The 20,875-nt window shown below is 31.4% G+C and overlaps 1 protein-coding gene across 1 annotated transcript in view; it reads left to right on the forward strand.

Annotated features, from left to right (window-relative positions):
- Positions 1-15,461, forward strand: part of LOC129225998 (DNA polymerase alpha subunit B-like) — a 50,812-nt gene extending 35,351 nt beyond the window's left edge. The window contains exons 14-17 of the mRNA XM_054860572.1: positions 1,767-1,873; positions 5,417-5,473; positions 5,583-5,709; positions 15,252-15,461. Of these exons, the coding sequence (XP_054716547.1) occupies positions 1,767-1,873; positions 5,417-5,473; positions 5,583-5,709; positions 15,252-15,404 (444 nt within the window). The 3' untranslated portion in view covers positions 15,405-15,461. The remainder of the gene's footprint in view (positions 1-1,766; positions 1,874-5,416; positions 5,474-5,582; positions 5,710-15,251) is intronic.
- The last annotated feature ends 5,414 nt before the right edge of the window (positions 15,462-20,875 follow it).

Raw genomic sequence — 20,875 nt, forward strand, 5'->3', positions numbered from 1 at the left:
AAATAGCTTTTACTATACCTATATTTCTTCTTCACTCAAATTTTAATTTTATTGGCTGCTTTAGAATTAACCTTAACATGAAGATTTTAAGATGAACTGAAATTATGGAGTGTTGTAACTAAGAAATCATGTACTTTTTTTTTATTTCATGCACTTTGTAGTTAAGACCAAGCTTATAGACATAGTCCTTAGATTTAAGAAAACAGATATATGTATTCAATTGGATCTTTTAGATTTGTGCTTTTGCACCAACACTTATTTGAATTTACTGAACACCTTCTGAAGTTTCTTACTGAGCTACGGATCCCGACATGCTTTACTATTTCCTGAGATTGAAGTAAAAAATATATTGACATTTTTATTAGAAAGTGATCTCTGTAAATATTATGCAACCAAATCGTTTGCTGACAGTTGTTATTAGTTAAAAAAAGTTTAAAAAACAAGCAAACTACTGGGTCGGTGGAAGTAGCTATAGCAGAAAGTGAAAGTTCGTTAAATAAAGAAGCCAGCTGTTTGCCAAATGTAGTTATTTTCTTATTAGTAAATCTTTTTACATAAATTAAAACAATATATAATCTGTTCCTTAAAAAATGCAAGGAAAGTAAATGAAAATTAGGGAAAAAAAAAAGAAGCTCAGAGTCAGTATGTTTTCCAACAACTCCGACTCATTTACCCCAAAATCAGTCCGACTTCGACTTCACACCCTTGATGCCAACTAAGAAATGACGATAATGAATATAAAAATGGAACAATAAATTATTTCCAGATTCAAAATTTGATTTTCTAGCAAATACTAAACAATTCTGCATTATAAACCGTATACTTGCAACAGAATTTACCACCAAAAAATAGTTTACTTAAATATTAGAATATTTTGCATCCCCTTATTTGGAAATAACCTTCTAAAAATCGCTTTGCATCCACTATCAGAATCGGATTTTTCGCATTTTTGATTCTTACTACGCCTTGTTAAAATTTAAGCAGTTAAAATTCCATGTTCTTTAAGAGTGTCAAAATGCTGAATAGCTGGCTGTATTTTATTTTCGTGTTTATTATCTTGAGTTTTTTAACATATTTATTCTCTGGTTAATATTTTATTTCTGTACTAATAAGTATGTGGAATTTTTAAACCAGTTTGTATGAAATTGATTAGTAGATTTATGTTTTGTATCTAGTTAAAATTATTTTCCATCCATTCACTTGCAGGCGTAATTTCATTACTTTCAAAATATTTGCCAGAGACAAACTGAAAATCTGTTGCAATCCTTTTAATTTTACCTTAAAATAACATTTAGGAGATAATTAGTATAATGACAGCTCATTTGTAGCTTTATAACTCATTGACAATTTTTTGAAACATATTGCACAATATTTTGACTGAGGAAACTATTTGAATTTAAGAATGGTCTTGTATGATTATCAAAAGCAATTGATTTATGTATGTATAAAAATTATGTATACTTAAGTTTTAGGGGTCTAAGTTCAAAAAATAGGTTCCCCTCCTCCCAATTTTTTGTTTAAAACTTTCAAGTATTTTTAACAAACTCACAATTACCCCTGTATATGATAATATATTTAACTTCGCTTAAATTTTGTTTAAAAACTTTTTCCTTTCAGTAAAACAGTCTATTCTAGAACAACCTATGTTCAAAAATGTGTGGTGTACTGAAATTCAATTGTTCCTCAAAGTAATCATCTAATTTTCCAAATTTTCTTGCAGTAAATGTACATGTGTTTATATTAATATGGTTTCCTGTATATTTTAGAGATTATACTTGGCTTCAGATCCATGTATTCTGGACATTGAAGGGGTTATAGTGGCTGTAACTTCTACTGATATCTTGTTCCATCTTGGAAAAGAAGAAATTTCATAGTAAGAAAAATGTTTTAAACTTATTCCTTTTTTATTTATTTATTTATTGGGGGAAAAAAGAAAAAAAAAAAAAAAAAAAAATATATATATATATATATATATATATATATATATATATATATATATATATTATGTAAGTGTAAATTTAAAATATTAGGTGTTATAAGTTGTTATTCATTTATTTTTTTTAATTAGTTGTTTATTTTTTAAGGAACTGATAAATGTTTTTTCCGAAAGCTGAGCATCACTGAATTTCTGACACATGTCGCAGAACAGACAGAACAAGTCTGTTGAAATCTGGGGTTAAAAATCCAAATAAAATCTCGACAATCTAAATATGTAATATTCTAATGGAAAAAAAACTGTTTTCTAATGGTGGTTGAAATTAAATATGACCTATGTGAAGATATTTGCCTCAAAATTTGCACAGATTCAGTATTTTGAGCTTTTTGGGGAAATTTCCATACCATTATCTCAGAGGCTACAAAAATAAGCCTTGCCATTAGCACTCTGGCTTACCACTTTAGCCAAAATGTATACACATGGGCGAAATAAGAATGTATAAAAAGGCTTTGCCATTTAATAAGGGATTGCCTTAGTAGCAGGGATGAGATTTTCCCGGCTTTTTCTGTTGACTTATAGAATCTTTCCTCCTTTTCCTCCTTTTTTTGCCTCTTTCAGACCTTATTTTTCTCAAAAATTGGAAAAAAAATACGATTTTTTCAAATTTTCGGTCTCTGATTTCTTGTTTTTTCTATTTTCCTCCTTCGAATCTTCATCCTCCGCGATATCTGCCAAAAGCGTATGTTTTGGAATCATGCCAACGATGTCAAACACGTGCTGCGCCGAAATTTGCATGCTTCATTTGAGATTTCAATCTTTTTGCATCCTGCAAGTATTTCAATTATTTTTAATATTGGGTATTTTTTCATTATATGCTACCTTATATTTGCTTATTTTATTCATCATTTCAGTGATAGTTTTATTTCTTTAATTTATTTTGGAAAACATGCAAAAGTCAAGTAAAAAATGTGGCATAGCACCCACAGTCTCGAATTTTATTGAAACTTGGCATGGTTATTTTTTTTGTGTATTTAAGAAAGTTAAAAATATTTATGGTGAATCTCAAGCCGTTTACGCTTCACAGCCTGTTAAAAGTTTTGAGATTTCATGATTAAATGAGGCTGCTGCAAGTTGTTCTTTTGATTCCGAAATCGTATTAGGAAGTTTTTAGAGACAAATTTTGGGTTCCAATGCAAGGAAAAGATAACCAATCATTTATATACATATAAATTTATGTATTTTCAATTCTTACTAGGAAAAGTATGTTCTAGTCCTACCACATAGAGAAATTTTAGATTTTTTTCTCCGTTGTAAATTTTTACTTTACAAACAGACCTAATTTTAAAATTTATGTTCTCACTTGTTTAACACTATAAACTCAAATGTTTTTAATGAAAAAAATGTATTTTTCTCTAAAAAATATGAAAAATTGACACTATTGTGTGATGCAGCCAAGATTGACCTCTGACTCCCCCAACCCTTTGTTCAGTAACTCAGGGGTTAGAAATTGTTGCTTTTTTTTTAAATTTTGATTTATTTATTAATAAACACTCTTACAAGAAATGGTACAATGTAGCTGTTCAAAATTATTACTTACACTTAATTAAATACGTATTACCTTTAAAACTGGTAAATTAGCCATTTTTTATTGAATTTTTGAATATCATGGCGTCTAGATTCTATTTTGATGCAGTTTTGGATATCATGCGTATTGCGAAATTTTTTTGGATTTCCTCCTTTTTGCTCTTTGACCACTCTCATCCCTGTAGTAGGCCTTACATTTTTTTTTCATAGAATATGCGACACTTAGAGCAAAAATATTTTTTAAATCCCTTTAATTTTCATTCATTATAATAATATTTTTAAATTACTTGTAAAAATATGATCTAGAAAAACAAATTTGGATATGTGAAGTACCTTTGATGCAGAACAAAATGTGAAAATTTTACTAATTTATTTTTCAACAGTGTACAACACCTAGAGACGTACCGAGTAGCACTTTGGCCGAGTACCGAGTACTCGGCCTTTCACTACTCAGCCGAGTTACAAAGTACCAATTATGTTTTAAGAAGAACCACTGACACACATGTGATGAATTTTGAACTTATTGGAATAGTAATATAGACCTCCTTGTCCATATAATAGTTTTTAAAACTAAATTCCTGCTGAAATTCAATTACGCATTATATAAACAATTTTGTTTGTGTCAAAAATTTTACAAAAAAATTATTTTTAAAATAAAAAATAAATAAATAAAAGGTATGATTAATCAAGTTTGAATTAAAACAAATTACAGTAAAATCCCTCTAATGCGGACACTAACAGGACAATTTTTTTTGTCTGCAATAGAGAGGTGTCCACAGGATAGGGGTTTAATAATGTTATTTGGATTGGAACTGGGGAATTAAAAATTGTCCGCATAAGAGGAATGTCCACCTTTGAGGGGTGTCCGTTAGGAGGGGTTTCACTGTGTACCAATCAATTATAGTTTTAGTCCGCCAAACATAAATAATTTTAATACAACAAATGTGCAGGAACACTGCAGACACGTGTTTCTGCCCCCCCCCCTCACCCCCATTACAAGGAACGTCTTTTTCAGTGCATAACATGTGAGCTAAGGAATGTAAAGACATTCGACAAAAAAATCCAACTTTTGTCGGATGCCTTTAAATCCACGAGCTCCCATTTTGTGCAGTGAAAAAGGAATTCCTTGTAACCCCAAAACAGGTGTCTGCAGTGTGCACTGTGCTTTTAACGTTGTTTTATTTCCTTTTATTTTTAACCAAAGGTATTTTTATATTTTTTATAACTAATTTTTGTTTGTAGCAAAAATCCATTTTTAATGTAAAAATTCCATATTTTCTATACTTACCTTTTTTGCAGAATTTTTAATAAATAAGTTTTATTAACTTTGGGGAAATTAAAATAAAGATTTATTCCATTGAAGCATTACAAACTTCATTATTCTCAAATTTTAAATTTGATTTATAAATTTTAATTGTAAATGATTGCAGAATATAATGCTTGCTCTTTTTTTTTATAAATTTTATTATCTGCCTTGGACAATATTCAATTTTTTGCAACCTCTCTGTATTGGCCGAGTATCTGATCAGAATTAGGCCGAGTACCGAGTACTCGGCAAATTGGCCGAGTACCGAGTAGTTACCGAGTACTCGGTACGTCTCTAACAACACCTTTCACAAAACAGGCCCTAGAGCCTAACCCGCATCGTCCTTTATAAAAATGTTCCTGAGATTTGTAGAAAATTGAAAAGGGACAAACTTCCACATCTTTGTGACTTGATATGCAATGACCCACACATGAACAAACTTTCATGGAAGTAAAACAACAAACTCCTTGTAATGAAATTACACTGCAATAGTTTTAAGCATTATGTTTCAGCAATGTCTAATACATTATAAAATTCAAGCCATTATTTAAACTAAATAGAATTTCTTTATTATTTTTTCTTTCTTTTAGTCAACAGATGCCTGACAGATTAGGAAGATTGTGCAGTCACATATTAACTCAAAGAAAGTATGTGATCACGCATTACTTAGTTAACATAATACAAACACTGTTCTTTAAAAAAAAGAATATTTGTGCAGAAAATGTTACAATATACTTTTAATTTTGTTTTTTTCAGCTTTTACCCATTGTATCCTCCAAATGATGAAGTGAATATCAACTATCTTCGGTATGAGTTAAATGCTGGTATTCCCATTCTGCCTCATATTTTGATTTTGCCATCAGATTTCAGATACTTCATCAAGGTGTGTAATGTTTGTTGATACAACATGATTATGTCTTGATTATTATAATGTGAATAATGTTTTTAATGTGTATTCATGTTTAGATACAAAATTTAATAACTCTTTATTGGTGATGTATTGGCTTTTAAATATTATAAATTTGAAAACAGTTGAGTAGTTTAGTTTTTTGACATAATTCAGCAATCAGCATTAAATTATGCCATTTAGGCCATGGCAGCTAAATAACATTTATGCCATGTTATTTAGCTGCCATAAATCAGTGCAAAATTTGATTCAGTGTTTGAAATCTAATGTTCTTTTAAAATGTAGTATGTTATATTACAAATCATTAACCAGTTTATTTTTAATAAGGTGTTAAGATTCATAAAAATTGCTGCAGGAAAATGTCAGTAGAAATTTAATTTAAATGCATAATTTGAAAAAAAAAATTGATTAATTTGAACACTTCTTTCATTACAAATGCCTGAAAGTTGATTTGACAATAGTTAATTACAAATAATCATTAAAATATTTTTATTAGTTAAAATTTTATTATGTTTAAATCCTCTCCAAATAATAAATTAAGAGATTAGGTAAATTTAGTCAGCATCTTGCAGTCTATGAATTTTTATTGAATTCATTCTTCAACTTGTTGATTGGTAGTAAGAAATTCTTTCATATTATTTTAAAAAATTCCAATTGTATTTCAAAAAATATACACAATGGTATGTAACAACCAGTATGCCCTGAAGCAATGGAAAGTCACTGTGACCTCCCAAAAATGTTCCTTTCCAGGATTTGTTTCAAAAATACTTTACACGTCCTTTTTTCAATATACAGTACAATCTTGAATCTCACTGGACGGGAAAAAAAATCGAGATATCGAGTTTTCAAGTTATCAAAGTTTTGAGGAAATTACCCTAGTAAACAGGGCTTCGGAGTCGGAAAAAAACTTGCCGACTGTGACTCCAGGATTTTGAAACTTCTTACTCCGGCTTTTTTTTTAATTTTTTTTTTTTTTTCAAATCAACCCAACCCCCTCATGGGAAGGAGGAAAACCCCCTAAAACAGAGATTGAAGTATTAGTTCCTTTTTATGAAATTTTCGCGTTGTATTTTATTGTAATCCTAAGATGCATACAATATTAGAAATTTAATTTAAAAGTCAAATTGTCCAAAAGTTGCGATTTCTAAAGTGAGATTACTTAAAAATCCCATTTTTAAAAAAATTGCAACGGATTAATTTGATCCCCTCTAATGTTTAACAAATAGATGTTGATCAAATCCTGTGCTTTCAATTTTTGAAAGCACAGAGAAGAGTGGGAAAAAGAGTTTTGAGAAGAAAAAAAAAATTTTTTTGCTAAGTCAAAAAAAATTTCTTGAGAAGGGGCGCCCCCCTTCCCGTGTGAAGCTCATCTGGTGTGTGGCACCTCAACTTAATTCAGAATTTATAAAAATTGAAATAATTTAATTCTGAAAAACTTCCCCAATAATAAATCTTAAGTTTCATCTTAAAATTTTTAACAAAAATATTGCACTATATTGTGGAGAGAGGGGTTAGGTACATGTACCTCTGGAGTAAATTTTACACAAAATGCCGCGGTATACAGCTTTGTACGAATAGCTTTTACTATGCCTACATTTCTTGGCTCAATTTTTAATTTTAATTTTATTGACAGCTTCAGAATTAACTTTAATAGGAAGATTTTAGGATTAATTACAATTATTGAGTGTTCTGACCAGTAAATAATGTACTTATTTTATTTTGTACTTTTCATTGATAACCAAGATTTCTTAGATAAAGTCTTTAGATTAAAAAAAAAAAAAAAAAAAAAAATTCATGTTTTATTGGATCTTTTGGATTCTCGCTTATGTGCCAACACTTATTTGAATTTACTAAGCACCCTCAGAAGTTTCTCGACTAGCTCAAGCGCAATTTTACTATTTTATAACTGATATCAAGGTAAAAAATATATTATTATTTTTATTAAAAAGTGATTAGGTAACAAAACTGTTTGCCGACAGTTGCTATCAGTTATAAATAAAGTTAGAAAATAAGCAAACTAGGAGGCGCCATAGGTAGCTGTTATGGAAATTTCGATAAACAATGAAGCCAGCTGGTAGTCACAATGACAGTTATTTTCTTATTAGTAGGCCTTTATAGGGGAAGGTTGCTGTCAATGATCCACATAGCAGTTTTCGATTTTTTTTAGAAAGGAAATCCAACTCAAATATCACGTTAATTATAGAAACAGTTTCTCTTTTAATAATAATATTCACTTTCATGATAAATATATACGCAATAAAGAATGAAAATTAAAAATAAATATTTTAGCATGTGGTTCATTCATGGCTGCCAGTTGCTATGGGCAGGGTTCGTACGGGTCATGGAAATCCTGGAAAGTCATGGAAAAAATATAAACAAATTTCAGACCTGGAAAAGTCATGGAAAATTAATATTTTCATAAAAGTCATGGAAATTTATTTCAAGTCATGGAAAAATGTCTTGGGTAGTAAGAAAGCAACAATTGCTAAAAGAGCGCTAGAAATATTGAGTGATTTAGTAATATTGCATATAAATTGAACGATCTCAAAAACAAATCCGAGTTTCGGAATCCAATTTCATCCGCTTCTGTAACAGCCCCTCACCTTTTTTTGTTATGTGATTTTACTACTGGGGCATTACTAATTTTGAACCCACCATTATTTTCAGTACTTCTTATATTTTATATTCTGTAGTAGTGGACTCGCACTTTCTTGATTTTGCCATGCCCCCTCAAGAAGTGTAATTCAATTGCATCCGAGTTGGTTTCAACCACTTGTAAAAAGTTCATTATTAAATTTATCAGAATTTATCTTTATATGTTGAAGGTTTTAAAATGAAGACTTTAGTCAGGCAATAGAACACAAAAATAGGGGAAATTCTAATACTCTAAAACAGTAGTGCCCAATATATAGCTCGCAAAAACTCATCCTTTTAGCCAGCTGAAATATCTGGTTTGGAAAAATGAATTTACTGTAAAAAGTAGCTTCGCTTTAATGAACGAGTATGCTGTCCAGTTATATAAGTGATTAGATGCACCATTGACATCAAAGGTCAATGTTTTTATGAAGTAAATTTATTATTTTAAACTTATTTGATTTTTATCCCATTCATTACTATTCTGCCCTATTTAATAAATAATTATTAGACATTTAAACATCAGTGTATCGCATTCATTATATTTTTATTTTACTTGAATTTATGTGATGAAGAGAAGTAAGAATAATTTATTACTTTCAGTAATATGCACTGATATTTTTCCGTCACAAGTAAGTGCTCTAATGAGGTAATGGCACTCATGTAAAAGTTTTTCTAATACCCATTTCCGAAAAATTGGCAAGTTTGACATTAATTAGTACTATTCTCTTCGTGTAGCAAGGTCACGAAAATTTTTATGAAGTCATGAAAAAGTCTTGGAAAAGTCATGGAATTTTTTCATCCGAATTGAGTATGAACCCTGTATGGGTGGACCACCGAGTTTCCATTGATGGACTACATTCTCAATTAAAAAAATCAATTTCGTAACTTGCAAATATTTATAACAGTTTGATCAATAAACACTATAAAGTATAGAAAGTAAAAAGTATAGACTATAAGTTATAGAAAAACAGATTTATTTTCTAAAATGCTTTATTTTCGGATAAAAGGAACATAAAAAAAAAAACCAGCACTCACACAACACACAGTTATTGTCATCACATCTCATTCACCTCTTGATATTTTCCCAACCTGTGCAACACTGTTCTTAGCTAATATCTTTCCAACCTCTTTTGAACTGTTGAGAATTTTGTTAAATCGATTTTAAAAATTTTGGGTTTGACTACTTGCTCTCTAAAATGTCAGAGAACATTTTTGACCATTTTATTACTGAAACCAGAAGTTTAGTCTCAAACTACCATAGACTATAGTACTAACAGACTTTTCGTCTTAATTAAATCTGTGGGACATGTTATTTTTCTCAGCCTCTTGAAAGGCAAATTCCACTGATTTTTCGGAAGTAATTCCAAGAACTTCTCTTGTTGCAAAATATGATTCACTAATCATGTTCCTATTTCGGAGGGCTTATCTCCTAAATTTTTAATAAGTGACAAAGGTAACAACAAACCGATTTTTATCTTCCATGCGACTGTTTAAACTTGTTTTCAGGACTATATTGTCCGCAGACTTCGTTAAAGTCCATGCCAAAATTTCTGTAAGCTACTGTAGCACGTTACATGCTCTCACTTGTCCACTGGCCATATTTTACTATTTTTCACATTTTTTTGGAACAGCAAAAGTATTTGAAACTGTATTATTATGTTCTAAATTTTTGATCAATTTTATAAAAAAATTTGCCTTGAAATTATAATAAGGCATAAGAGTTTTCATGAATTGCTGAGATTATTTTTTTCATTGTCATATTTATTTTAAAATAACTGAGCAACTTTTAAATGTAATTGAACTGAAGTTACGGTAATATTTGAGATTTTCCATGAATGAAACACTTTGTCAGGTGGTCCATTCATGGAAACACCTAGTGGTCCAATGATAGCAACTGCATCATTTTGAATATTCTTATAGGTGTTACTGCTGTGACGAATCATGATGAAACATGAAGTATGGGAAATTGTACTTGAAAAGGCACTCTTTTAAGTCAAGTCACGTTATAAGAATATCACGTTTAGATGATCAGTGATATTCAAAGCCTGTTATAACTAAATGAAAATCTCAATAATTAGTAAGATAATGCTAGAAATCTTTTCTGACTGTTTAACAATATGATTAAATAATTTTAGCTACTTGACGACTCTGCAGTAGACTGTCTTCAGGCAAAAGAAGGTACTAAACTGATTAGGAGTCTGCACAAACTCTGGTAGGAGAAATATCTTTGCGGTCTAGTCATGGAACTGGTTTATTGACGGCAACCTTCCCCTGCATGTAATCAAATTTATTGATAGTCAGTTTTTTTAAAAATGCAAGGAGAGTCAGTGAAAATTAAAGAAAAAAAAGAAACCCGGAGTTGGCATATTTTCAAACGACTCAGACTCCTTTATCCCAAAATCAGTTGGACTCAGACTTCACAGCCCTACTAGTAACTCTCACAATGACACACACATACGCATTTATATATGCTCTATGGGACCACTTTGAATTACGATTATTAAGTTAGTCGTCAATATTTTACTAGGTTTGAAATTTTATAACTGTCAAAAGTGTAAAGAATGAGATTTTGAAACTAACAACAATTTCAACTTCGTTTTTTTTCATCTAAAAATTTAAAAATTCTAGTTTTATCTTCAACCAGTAGCTCCCTGCATTCAAAAACTTTTCTGCAGCCCTTTTTTATTAGTTAAAAAAGCAGAATGATGAAAATGAGGAACGCATTTTCCATTTTTGCTTGAAAACTGGCGGAAATTCGACTCCCTGTCCTAAAAGTGAAGGGCCGTGGTTGCCTGATTGGTAAGACATCGGACTTGTGACTGGAGGGTTCCGGGTTCGACCCTAGCCGGTCGAAGATCCACCGTCTTCTTTAATGGCGACCGGGGGGGGACATTAAATATGATCGTGGTCACAAAGTCCTCCAAGTGAAACGATACCTCTGGGGGTGCTGGACCAGGGATCACTCGGCTCCTGATCTGGATCAAAAAATCAGAGCTGTCTTCAGGGTCCCATCCAACTGGTTAAACCACAAACAGTGGTAGGTACAGGGGACCCTGGAATGAAAAAAAAATTTCCTCAATGTGGACAACATGTTTGAAAAAATTCACAGATTCTAAACTCTGGCGAAAACACTGAGATAAAGAGAACTACAACACCCCCCCCCTCATACCCCCCACCCTCCCCTATTATCTTGCCCCAATCACCTATTCACAAAATTTCTAATATAGGGGATGAAAAAGTTCAAGCCATTGTCTCTGGAACTGGTTTTACTACAAAAATTGCCAAAGAAAAATTACATTAGAAACTTGCTTCTGTACTAAAATTTCGACATATCAAGGGTTTGGAAAAATAAATTTCAAGATAACTATGGAAAATACATAGGAGTTTTTTATCATCACAAGTTCGATGCCTTACCAATCAGGCAACCATGGCCCTTCACTTTTAGGACAGGGAGTCGAATTTCTGCCAGTTTTCAAGCAAAAATGGAAAAGCTGGGGGGTTTTGAAATCAAGGGTTACGAGATATCAAGGTTTGACTGCATACTCTTGTTATGTAGGCAATGTGACGCTTGTATTTTATTATTTGAAAAAAATTCTGTGTTTTATTTGATAAATTGAGAATTTCTTCTGTCCTAAAAAATTTCAGTTCTAGATGCCCTTAGCAACAACCATAATTAGTAAAAACCAGGGGCATAGCTAAGGGGGGGGTTTGGGGACAAACCCCCCCCCCCCCCCCCGAAATGTTTGTCCCCAAAAAAAAGGAGAGAGAGAGAGAGAAAGAAAGAGAAGAGAGAGAAGAGTAAAGAAAAAGAAAAGAAAAAAAATCAAAAAAAAATTTCTGAATAACAGTGGCCAAAAATTCACTTCGCTCCCCCCCCCCCCCCCAGTGCCATTGAAAATCAGCTCAATGAGTGACCCTCAAGCGTAAAGACGCCTCACTCCTCACTGTGCTACAACATTTTTTTTGATAATTGAGTGAAATTTCACACTTCGCTTTAGAAATGAGATTGATTTGTTAAATCTATACGTATATGTAGCCTTTTTTTGTCATAGATTCTGAAAATTGTTAAGTATGTTTAATTTTATGAGCGGCGCAGTGGGAATATTAAATACAGTTGAATCTGTATGTTTCGAATTTCACAGGAAGGAAAAAAATCGAGATAAAGAGGTTTTAAGATACGGAGGCTTTAAGAAACTTTATAGAAATTTGGAATATGATGGTGAAAATTTGAAATCGATACTATAGACAACATGGGCTCTTGATCAAAATTCCACTGCATTAGTTTTGTTAGGTCTTTATTCTATTATTACATTATTAAGTGCTTTATTGCCAGTTTAAGGAAACATTTTGACAGTAAAAGAAACTTTGAGCATATCTTTTTGAAGAAAACGTCTTTTATTGCTTTTTGGTGCCTGATTTTTTCTTTTTCTTGTTTTTTTGATTAATTATTTATCTCTTGAGGTTAGCAATTGCTGAAAATCTAACCTGGCCAATGTTCTAGGATTTTCCTTTTCTCTTTATTTGAAAAAATCTTTAACTTTCTTTTTCCTACTATCATCTTGGTTTTCTTTAAGGAATCATAATTTTAAGAAAGAGAGCGATCACAGAACAGTACTAAACCAGATAACAGAGCAAAATGGCTTTTAACTTGAATGACCTTTAACCATGAACTTGAAATACTCATCCATAATGCAACTAATACTCAACCTGTGAATTTCACCCCTTTACTCTTCTTCCAAGAAAGTGCTCGAAACGACTGTCCTTTCGTTAATCTTCATAGAAAACCTATTCGTGGAATGCATTTCTCCTTTTTTGCCCCCTCAGCCCTTTCTGTTTCGAGTTGAAGAAAATGCTTTTGCTTGCTGCTTTGAAGATCATTGGGCTTCGAATCCGAAAATGATAGCATAGCCGGAATTCGAAACATAAGGTTTTTGTTGGCGTTGTTCTGTCATAGTCAAAACGGCCTTTGCTAAGCAGAAAATCCACCGCAATCACATCGATTTGTCGAAAATGTCAGTCAATATTTCCTGCATATTCTTTTCAAAACGTGCAGTCTGAACTATTTAGAATAGTATATTCTAAGTGAATGTTGTTGTATAATGAAGCGAGCAAAACCGATAACAAGCTTTTTAACCCCCCCCCCCCCCCAAAAAAATGTAAATGACGAAAATGGTTGCTCTAAAAAGAGAAAGTTAACGTCCTCTGAAGAAAACGAAGTACGGTCTGCTGAAGCAGCATTAATTCCATCGAACCCTTCTGAAGGAAATTTTATTTTAATTTAAAAGAAAAACTGCATAGCATTACAGGAATAAAATGTTTAAAAACGAAATGAATCTAGACTGTTCTGTACTATTTCTGTTAGCTTGGGTCGCATTAAAAAGTAGAAAATAAACAAGACTTCTGTTTATAACACTCGAAAATTGCTGTTGCTCTCTCAAATAGATATTTATGTAAATTCTAAAGCAGGTAATAAAATTAAAAATAAAAACTTGAAAGGAAAACAGATGGTATGCAGCTTTGTGCAAATAACTTTCTACCAGGGGGGGTTTTGGGGACAACCCCCCCCCCCCCAAAAAAAAAGTTAGTCTCAAAAAAAAGAGAAAAAGAAGAGAGAAGAGAAAGAAAAAAAAAAGAAGAAAAGGGAAAAATTCCAAGCGATTATATATATATATATATATATATATATATATATATATATATATATATATATATATATATATATATATATATATATATATATATATATATATATATATATATATATATTCTTTATATATATATATATATATATACATATTCTTCTTATATATATATATATATATATATATATAAGAAGTAACCCCCCCCCCCCCCCGAAAGTCGGGTCTAGCTACGCCACTGCTTTCTACCGCCTATATTTCTTCCCTCTTTTTTAATTCAAATTTTATTAACTGCTTTAGAACTAGCATAAATGTAAATACATATAAAAAGCAACATATAAATATAACGATATGAAAAGTCATTTCATTTTTTGCAGGTTATAATCAAGAAGTCTTTTTTTATTTTATTTCATGCTTTTAGTGCGAACCAAGTTAGTAAAAATAGTCTGACCACCGATGAGATTGAAAGTCAAACATCCAGTTCACAGGCGGAAATGGATCCATCTATTAGCTTTCAGGGATGCCAGCTTTTGTAGATGTGTGTTGGCCTCTAAATTAAGCAGTCACAGTGAAATGAACGGAACACGCTCATCAGATATTTGATTTTCCCCCCTGATTTGGATAGACTGGTTTTGACTAGACCTGTTGCTAGAAAGTTTCACTTTAAATTAAATGGAGAAAAAGGGGAAAAAAGTTAAATTTTCCAAAACAGTACAAAAAATAAATAAAAAAAAAAATTCTTTGATTTTGTTTTGTTTGACACAAGTATCGAACTTGGGGCACCCCATTCCAAAGCATGTAAAAGTTCACACACACACGCACACACACACACACACATATATATATATATATATATATATATATATATATATATATATATATATATAAAATAAAAGAAGTACCCCCCCCCCCCCCCCCCGAAAGTCGGGTCTAGCTACGCCTCTTGTAAAAACTCTCTAAGTTAATTGCACAATATTTTTCAGACAACACTCACAGTAGCACAGAAGTCAGGCAGTTCAAACAATATTTTCTAATTGTAAACAATCCCCTGTGAGAAAAATGTAAGGCATGTCAAGTTTCTGCACTGCAATTTTTCATGGTCATTCAACAGAGTCAAGACTACCAATGCTGCCACAAAATGATACTGTTACCTAAAGCATTCCTCCCTTTTTGGGGGGAGGGGGGAAGGACTTATGACTTGCTATAATTTTGTAATTGAACATTTGTTCTATTATTTTATAGGACATCAATGGATGCTGCTGCATTAATCCAGAAAGACTTACCAAGAGAACCACAGGTGGTACCTTTGCTAGAATAAAAATAAAACCAATTGATGGGAAAACATATACTGGATCCATCATCAACTCTTTGCAGAGTGAAATTCTTAAAATCTGAGATCTGTTTAAAAATTTTGCTAATTCCATTTGTATCATTATGTATATATGTATTTTGAGTTCATAGCAGAAATAAATAAAATTATTTTTTTTAATATAAATATTGAAAGAATTGTGTATTAAGATACTTTTATTAAATGTGCTATTAGTAATAATTTAAGTCTCTGTTTGTATTTATATCTTAAATTCAGTAGTTTCTGCAATGCCCTTGATATTAAAATCACATATACACTTCTTATCAGTGCGTTAGGAAATTTTATAATTTTAAAATAATGTTTTTAGAAAATGACATGAATAACAACATACAAGCTTGTACTACATATATTTTAATTTAAAAATGCAAAATTGTTATGAAAAGCAGTTAAAATAGAAATAACTGCTTATTAAAGGAAAAAAAATTTCCAACATCAAGCTGTTTCTTGGATATATCTTAAATTAATGTTTTTAATTTAAATAGTCTGCAAGTTCCAAGTATTCTTGTGTCATTTCACAATCTGTCCCCTCATATGATGTGGTCCACTCCATGGTTGCTTCTGGATATTCGTCTAATGTGCGGAAATATGTACGCTTTTTTGGCTCAAAGAAATAATGAGAATCAGTGTATGCATCTTCCGCTACAGGTATATTTTCATCATTAGATGGCATTTCTTGATACTTGTCATCGTCAGTTCCCATGAGAGATTCATTACCGGTTACAGATGGGACTATTTGCTCCTCAGCAGATGCAGTAAAATCTTTCACATTTTCTTTTACAAAACATTGATCTTGAGTTCTAATCTCCAAAGTGTTATCAGTTGTAGAAAAAATAAAATTTTGGTTTCTTTCTTCTACGTTATTTTCAACTTTATCTTCATCAGTTTTACAATTATTTTTGGTTGTTGAACGGTTTTCTGAAGAAAGGTTACATTCGACTGAAGATGACTTTTCTGGAAATTCAGAATTTTCACTGGAAGTGCAAATTCCGAGTAGAATGTCTTGTTGAGAACTTGTTTCTCTTTCTGTGTTAATATTTTCATGTGACTCTGTGAACTTCTTTGGTAATGGTGTAACCCTCCTTCCACTGATGAAAGTTGTTTTCTCCCTGCTTTTTATTTTTTGAGCTATTTTCTCTGTTTTATCTCCTAACTCATTCACTGATGAATGTGTCGCTGAATCTACTATCTTCTTTTGCTGCAATGCAGATCTTTGAGTGTTATTTTGAGGTTTTGGTTTTCCATAGCTGTGATCTATTTCATCTGATTTGCTTCGTTTTGAAGGCAGCCTTACACTTTGCGACTTTTTCTGTTAAAAAAACAATAATAGTAATTAAATTCCAATCTTGATTTAGTCTTGTCCAAAACTTATTAGATTTGTGAACATTGTTAACAAATCTATGATGAATTAAATTATGACAATGAATGAAATTTTAAAATACATTTACTTTCTGTCAATAGTGATTTTTTTTTTAAACAAATCTTTCAGATAAGGGGCCATTCATTAATTATGTAAGGGTCCTAAAGGGGAGGGGGAGATTAAAAAATCTCTACATTCCCTTACTTTGGGGAGGGGAGTCAAACCCCAATCTTACGTAATATTTTCGAAGTCGATGTTTTATGTCAGAAATTGCGCAATCAAGTGGTTTGGCAGGGATCATATTTCATTTTCATCTGGAAAGTAAAAAACCTAATAGGAGCTGTTTTTTGTTTGTTTTACAAAGAATGAATAGTGTAAAATATAATAAAAGAATCACACTATGTATAGCATGTTTAATTTTTAATTAGTATTGCATCATATACAAAAAATGTCGATTCCAACTGTTTAGTAAATATTTCTTTACACGAAAAAGGTTTAATTTAGTAGTAGTGAATTTAATAATGATTCCAGTGATGTAAGATTCGTTATTTTATTATTTTGAAAAGCAAAATGGAATCTTACGTAATAGGGAGGAGGAGGTTTGAATAATCTTACGTACTCTTACATGGGGGGAAGGGGGATCAAAATTGGCAAAATCATCCTTAGGTAATTAATGAATGGCCCCTTTAGCATATTTGCCAACTTTTACGGATTAAGCGTGAATTTTACACATCATTCCTGATTTCTAATGCATTTTAAAATCCGATTTAATCTATCTCTGTAAAACTCGCAGGGCTCATAGTCCTCCTATATTTCCTATATTTTCACAATTTGTCTGATATTCTCCTATATTTCCTATATTTTCTCACTAACTCCTATATTTTCTTTGTTGGATGTTAAATGCTACCCAAAAATGCAGAAACCTTTAATCTATTTTTTTTTCTTCTTTCTCCTCTGCACTTTGCACCCTTACATCTTTAAGGTTGGCATATGTTTTACACTTCTATTTGATTATTTTTATGATACATACAAAATATAGATGGCTTCACTTGACACTTTTAACTTGTTTTCAATTATTTCTTTTTTTTTTAATGAGTTAACTTTGTAAGTTTAATAGTATAACGTGTTAACTTTAAGTGTGCTGCTGTAAAGATTTTGAAAGCTTTTGATTTTGTCACATATAATCTTACATGTAGTTCAAAATGACCGATTGTAGCTCAAACGATTGTTTTTTTAAAATGCCGTGTACACATTTTGGTACCAATTCAACTTTGAGTACTTCAAATGTTTCAAAGCTTGTAGCTCACTGAAAAATGTAACTATCTCGATGAAATAAGTGTCATTTTGTAGGATTTCGTCTGCTTTTTTCAAATCTAACCATAGAGAAACATTCCTATATTTTTGCATTTTGTGTGTAGATTTTCCAAAAATTTCAGAAATCGGTCCTCATCTCAGAAATTTTTTTTTTTTGGCTCATTTTTTTCCATCTACTCTGTTACGGTTACAAATTGCAGAGGATAATGGATAGTTCTATGCTCCACTTGGGCTCTTCTAACACCCCTTTCGTTTGGCAGATTAGGTCAAATTCAAACTTGATACATCTGTATATACATATAGATACACACATTAACTGTAAGATATGGATAATATCATTAGAGTGAGCGACGGGTAATTGAATCGGCCACTTTAATTAATCAATTCCTCAAAAAGAAACGAAATCCTGTTTTAACATTAAAAAATTGCAGAATATTTGAATCAAACATACCGCTTAAATGAATCAAGCTTATGAGACTGACCATTTTTCTCTCTCTCCGACGAACGTGATGCATTAGAACAGTCTTTTTTCTTTGATTTTGTTAAGTAAAATAAGTTTTTTTTAAATAGTGAAACAAATGGGAGGCAGAATGTTGCACCCTTTTTGTAACGATTGTCTCCAGACATGGAGTCGACGGGACTTTTCATCGTTAGTGTTAGCATTGAAATGATGAGGTACCAATACCGAGGACTATGGGTAGATTGATGACATTGAAAAAAGAATGTCTACATTAATTATTACCTAGTTTTAGCAATCAATAAGAGATGCATTTTTCGAAGCATGTGAGTTAAAATCTAAATTTTGTAATTGCTTTTTCATACTGTTTTGTGATTAAATTCTTAAAATAATCAGAGAATGGATATTTTGGGTGCGAGGTATACTTCTAATGATTTGTTGTTTGACCAAAAATTTAATTAAGTTCTCTGAAATTGTATGCAGAATTCCATGTTTAAAAGAAAAAGAAAAACACGCACACACGCACAATTTTTCTTAATTGAATTAAAATTGTCTTAAACAAACATGATTCATTTTAGCAACGGTAGGTACAAAAATTCATTTGCTCTCACATCTGTGACTCGTGCAAAATAGAATCATATTGATACTGGCGCTCTCTTTTTTTATAGTGTTCCAAACATATTAGATGCTATACTTTTTCAAAATACCTATATATTTTTCTACAAAACTCCTATATTTTTCCTTTTAAACTCCTATATATTTTGCTATCAAACTCCTATATTTTTCCTTTTAAACTCCTATATATTTTTTCCCACTTGCTATGAGCCCTGAACTCGCTAAGTTTTGTATGCTATGATTCAATGCTTAGACTCACTAATTTTGTGTTTACCATTATTCTTACTCATATATTTGGTATTTTGTAGTAGAGGTCCTTTGTTTTTTATTTTGCCACACCTACTCAAATATTTCAATCCAGTTGCATTTGAATTGATTCAAGCCATTCAATTAAAATTTTATTTAACTTTTACCAGTGTTTATCTTGGGCTTTTTATGATGATATATAAATCAATTTGAAAATTAATTGAAGACATTTAAGGTGATAGCTTATCGTAAATAGGGAATTCGGTAATTTAAAAAAATCAGGAAATGGTGTGAGTTACTCAAATTCAGTAGTTTTTTTTTTTTTTTTTTTTCATTATTTTTAGTCTTTCTTAAAATTTTGCCAATCCTATCAGTAAGTTTAATTGTTAAATATTTTACCCTTACTAACCTTTAACACTAGTATTAATAGATGATTCTTAATTTTGTGCAATCTTAATTCTATTTAAGGAAAATTTGAATAGGATGAGAGGTACTCTCGCAGAAGTTTTTCTGATACTCATTTCCAAAAATCGGCGAGTATGGATTAGTACAGGGGTGTTTGTGATACAAGATCTCCGCATTTCCGAAAATTTTGGGTTGCCGTTTCCAAAAATTTTGGTCTGGCAACATTTTAAAGCTGAAAAACTATATTAAGAAGAAAAAATACTTTTAAAGGTTTTTTTTTTTCAATGACTTTTGTTTGCATATTTTACGGGGGAGGGGGTCGAGCTTCCTATAATTTCAGTGTTCAGAAAATTTTACTTGAGTCCACTTGCACTTGATTAGTAACACATTTTATGAAGCAAGTATGGTGTGAAAAATCATTTTGCTTAACTGATACAAATACTTAGATCGGAGATTCTTAAATTGCGTTCGGCGGAACTCCTGCACTCCAAGGAGATCATTCAAGAGCTCTGGGAGACATGTATTTGTTCATTGAATTCAAATTAGTCACTTAAAAAAATCAATAAAATATGCTTTGAGAGAAGTTTTTGATCAGTCTTTCAGACAAGATATCAAAATGAATTGTGGATCAAAAACTCATTTATTGTTGATTCATTCTTGCATCAGAAAGTTAAATAAATGCCGTTATTGGTATTCTAAATGTTATACTTTATTTGTTACAAAAGGCATTGGTGTGGGCACTTTTACCATTAGCAACTGAATTTATGTGAAAAATCATTTTCACATACAATGTGTCAATAAAACGTATGACATGATAACCTAACCTTCATCCATAACGCCTATCTGGATGAAAGTATATATAAAGGATGTCCCAAAATTAACGCAAGATTTGAATTTGCCGCCATTTTTGCAATAAATTGTGAAAAAAGGACAATTTGGCAGCTGAGGGTCTAGGGTTATTACAAATGGAGCATTTTCGATTCTATAATGCGTTTTCATTATCGAACAATTATTTGAAAAATAATGAAAGTTTGGGCGGGTCAAGCAGTTTACTGTTATTGGCGCTCGATATCGCAATTAGGTAATGCGCAGGTGGTTGTGGG

This window comes from Uloborus diversus, chromosome 7 (assembly GCF_026930045.1).
Source record: "Uloborus diversus isolate 005 chromosome 7, Udiv.v.3.1, whole genome shotgun sequence".
In the NCBI taxonomy this organism is placed as follows: Eukaryota; Metazoa; Arthropoda; class Arachnida; order Araneae; family Uloboridae; genus Uloborus; species Uloborus diversus.